The sequence below is a fragment of the Cucurbita moschata genome, unplaced genomic scaffold, assembly GCF_002738365.1.
Source record: "Cucurbita moschata cultivar Rifu unplaced genomic scaffold, Cmos_1.0 Cmo_Scf00048, whole genome shotgun sequence".
Lineage (NCBI taxonomy): Eukaryota > Viridiplantae > Streptophyta > Magnoliopsida > Cucurbitales > Cucurbitaceae > Cucurbita > Cucurbita moschata.
Window position 1 is genome coordinate 1,567,800 of NW_019268564.1, and position 3,863 is coordinate 1,571,662.

General features: G+C 37.7%; 1 protein-coding gene across 1 annotated transcript in view; it reads left to right on the plus strand.

The window, feature by feature from the left end:
• Nucleotides 1-3,793, plus strand: part of LOC111435217 (acetyl-CoA acetyltransferase, cytosolic 1-like) — a 4,986-nt gene extending 1,193 nt beyond the window's left edge. The window contains exons 2-15 of the mRNA XM_023072619.1: nucleotides 885-947; nucleotides 1,065-1,163; nucleotides 1,246-1,419; nucleotides 1,505-1,610; nucleotides 1,701-1,839; nucleotides 1,920-1,997; nucleotides 2,073-2,138; nucleotides 2,352-2,437; nucleotides 2,577-2,676; nucleotides 2,777-2,887; nucleotides 2,979-3,020; nucleotides 3,164-3,250; nucleotides 3,488-3,725; nucleotides 3,761-3,793. Coding sequence (XP_022928387.1) covers nucleotides 905-947; nucleotides 1,065-1,163; nucleotides 1,246-1,419; nucleotides 1,505-1,610; nucleotides 1,701-1,839; nucleotides 1,920-1,997; nucleotides 2,073-2,138; nucleotides 2,352-2,437; nucleotides 2,577-2,676; nucleotides 2,777-2,887; nucleotides 2,979-3,020; nucleotides 3,164-3,250; nucleotides 3,488-3,577 — 1,221 coding nt within the window. The 5' untranslated portion in view covers nucleotides 885-904 and the 3' untranslated portion in view covers nucleotides 3,578-3,725; nucleotides 3,761-3,793. The remainder of the gene's footprint in view (nucleotides 1-884; nucleotides 948-1,064; nucleotides 1,164-1,245; nucleotides 1,420-1,504; nucleotides 1,611-1,700; nucleotides 1,840-1,919; nucleotides 1,998-2,072; nucleotides 2,139-2,351; nucleotides 2,438-2,576; nucleotides 2,677-2,776; nucleotides 2,888-2,978; nucleotides 3,021-3,163; nucleotides 3,251-3,487; nucleotides 3,726-3,760) is intronic.
• Nucleotides 3,794-3,863: the final 70 nt, after the last annotated feature.

Sequence of the window (3,863 nt, forward strand, 5' to 3'; positions counted from 1 at the left end):
CCCCCCCCCCCCCCCCCCCCCCCTTTTCTCTCTTGTTGAGTGGGGATAGTAATTTTAATTGATGCCGTAAAAAGATCGCATGATTTAAAAATTGTTAACTTTTATGAGACGAGCTATTTAAATATCATTTTCTTAAAGACTGTCATATTATAAATTCTTGTGCTTAAAACAATTTAATCTCAAGTGGTATAGAAATACGAGTTTGTTTTCTTTTGCTGACGAAAGAACTGGGAAGCTTGTTGTGTTGATTGAATTTGATAAACTGTAATGAAGCCGAACTCGAGAGCTTAATTTCGCTCTGTTCAAAGAAACCTTCAATAATTACGTTGTAATTGACTTCCAACTTGAGTAATATCTTCTTGGTGGAATTTCTATGAATTGCTTTAGCATGTATTTTCTTAACTTCGTGAAAATGTACTAATGGTCAATATTGAGCAAGCTATTTGAGCTTTTAGATGTTTATCTTAGAGGTCTGCATTTAAAACCACTGATTGATTAAGATGTGATTCCACGTACAATTTCTCTGGATGCATTATTGTGCTGCTTTCTCACGTATTCAAAATAAATGCTTTTGGGAATCCGATGGCTTTGTTTCAATGAGAGGAAGAAAATGAAAAAAGAAAAAAAGAAAAAAAAAGAAAAGAAAAGAAATAAGAGGTACTTCACTTGCTTTTCAATGTACCAAATCCGATAAATCACAGTCAATAACACTAAGTGCCTTACTTGATTGTTATTATTATTTTAATGAGAAGAAGAAAATGAAAAGGAAATAAGATTTTATGTCCGTGATTCATGTACAAAATCTGTCCATATTTGATTAAGGTGGTGTAAGATGTGCCTTACTGTTATTGTCTCAGAACTGCTGAAACTTTTCAATGGTATAGGTTTTCTTCCTTAGCATACCATGGTTACGGCAGCAGCAGCAACAGATTCGATAAATCCAAGAGGTACTTCACTTGCTTTTCAATGGAAATACCTAATCAAAGCCTACTGCTTTAAGATATGGCACCTCTTTCCTCTTTATTTATTTTTATTTTTTTGACATTCGACATTTGGGTGTATAGATGTTTGCATAGTTGGTGTTGCACGCACACCAATGGGTGGATTTCTTGGTAGTTTATCATCTTTATCAGCCACCAAGTTAGGATCCATAGCAATTGAAGGTAATTGTGAAACCTCTCTCTCCTGCTCTGGAAATGGAGTTGACCAATGATGAAGTATTTTCCTTCTTTCTTTGACTTATAGCTGCACTCAAAAGGGCGAAAGTTGATCCTTCACTTGTACAAGAAGTGATCTTTGGCAATGTTCTAAGTGCAAATTTGGGGCAGGCTCCTGCCAGACAAGCTGCATTAGATGCAGGAATACCTAATTCAGTGATTTGTACTACTGTCAACAAAGTTTGTGCGTCAGGGATGAAAGGTTCACATTCTTATCTTCATTCTAAAACTTTCCTCTCGGAACGATATTAATAGTCTGACAACATTTGTTATTGTGATTATTTCAGCAACAATGCTTGCGGCACAGAGTATCCAGTTAGGCATTAATGACGTTGTAGTTTCTGGTGGGATGGAAAGCATGTCAAATGTACCGAAGTACCTTGCAGAAGCAAGGTTGCTTTTCTATTCTGAATTTCTCTTCTCATTCTCGGTGGCCTGAGCAGCTCTAAGCCTAATTTAACTTGTATTCATGCTAATTTGTAGGAAGGGGTCTCGTCTTGGTCATGATTCTCTTGTTGATGGAATGCTGAAAGATGGTTTATGGGATGTCTATACTAACTCTGGCATGGGAAATTGCGCCGAGTTATGTGCAGACAAATATGAAATTACAAGGGAGGCTCAGGTATTGCTTGTAATGCATGTTGAGTTTGCGTTTGCTTTAGTTCTCTTTTGTTAACTGATTTAAAGCTGGATTCTATGTAGGATAACTTCGCTGTTCAGAGCTTTGAGCGTGGTATTGCTGCCAAGGACAGCGGTGCCTTCGAATGGGAAATTGTTCCGGTTGGATTTCCTTCCATATCATTCCTTGGCTATTTCTCTGGTTTAAAATTACAAGTCTTCGCTATCTTTTTGCAGGTCGAAGTTTCTGGAGGAAGGGGAAAACCATCGACTACTGTCAATTCGGACGATGGCCTTGGAAAGGTACGCCCGTATCATCCATCTATGTAGTACTTACTGTTTTTCATGCACCATGCACCCCGAGCGTACAGTTTTCAAACATGCATGCATACTAAAAATAAAATTTGTTCAATCGCCCATACAAGATAAAGGGGTCAGAAAGTAACCAAAATGATTCTAGAATTCTTTAGCACGCTGTTATTTATTTCCTTTGAAAACAAATTAATTTGATGCCAGTTCGACCCTGCCAAGTTGAGGAAGCTTCGACCAAGTTTTAAAGAGTATGGAGGTACCGTAACTGCAGGCAATGCGTCCAGCATAAGGTAAAGGAAAGCTTTTCTTGCACATGTATTGGGAAGTTCATAGAAACTTATCAAGCTTTATCGCGTGCGTTTATATGGATAACTCGTGCCAGAGGATCAATCAAACTTATATCAAAAGTTGAAATTTTCTAATTGGCAGTGATGGTGCTGCTGCCATAGTTCTAGTGAGTGGCAAGAAGGCATTGGAACTTGGGCTGGAAGTGATAGCAAAAATCAAAGGATATGCTGATGCTGCTCATGTAATTCCTGATTTTCTTTCATCAGCCGAAGCATTAACGATCACATCTTTGATCTTCAAAGAACTTTGTACTAACAATAATATGGGGAATTGATTTGCAGGCGCCAGAATTTTTCACAACTGCACCATCCCTTGCAGTTCCAAAGGCTATTTCCCATGCTGGCTTAGAAGCTTCACAAATCGACTTCTACGAAATAAATGAAGCGTTTGCTGTAAGATTTCCGTGACAGGCTCGAAATAATCAGTTTCCAGAACTTTGATCCTCAAATTCTTATATGTTCTATTTTATCGTTATTTCTGTAGGTTGTGGCTCTTGCTAATCAGAAATTGCTTGGAATCTCTCCTGTGAGTACTCCTATGCCCTTCTACGGCCTCATTTGAATTGAATGATTTGAATATGACTTGCATTTAGTTAGTCATTCTAAATGTGCAATCTTCCTTTTAGTTATTATTTTACTGTCGTATTCCTCTTATTTCTTCATCAACAGGATAAAGTTAACGTACACGGTGGAGCCGTGTTGTTGGGACATCCTCTTGGTTGCAGCGGGGCACGTATCTTGGTCACGCTTTTGGGGGTAATTTATCTAAAATCTCTGCAATGTTACCCAACCTCGAAAAGTTACTGAATGAGACTGTTCTTAATAACTGTTGGATATATATTCGTGCCTCTTAATAGCCACGAGCTATAAATAAGTGCAAAAATGTTAGTCACGTCGTGGAAGCATTATTGAATATTTCTCCATTGCTTTGTGTATACAAAAGTCAATATCTCTCACGACCGGTTATCATACATTTTTTTTTTCGCATTACAGGTACTAAAGCAAAAAGGTGGGAAATATGGAGTTGGAGGTGTTTGCAATGGTGGAGGTGGTGCATCTGCTCTTGTATTGGAGCTTGTGTGAAGCTGTTCGAGTCTCGAGCGTATGCGTCAAAGAAAACTGATAAGGTAACGTGTCCGACCATGGTTCGTATTAACTTGTTGTCTTCTTTTTCCCCCTTCTGATGATGATAGGCTTAGAGATCTGGAGAAGTAGAGGCAATCAAGATGTGTTTGTTTTCTATAATCAGATCAAGTAGTTTCATACTAATAAGGTTAAAAGTGTATTGTATTTAGCCTTCATTCTCTGGTTCTGTTTTATTTTAGAATAAATTAGGGTTTTTTTTTTTTTTTTTTTTTTTATTCTGTTT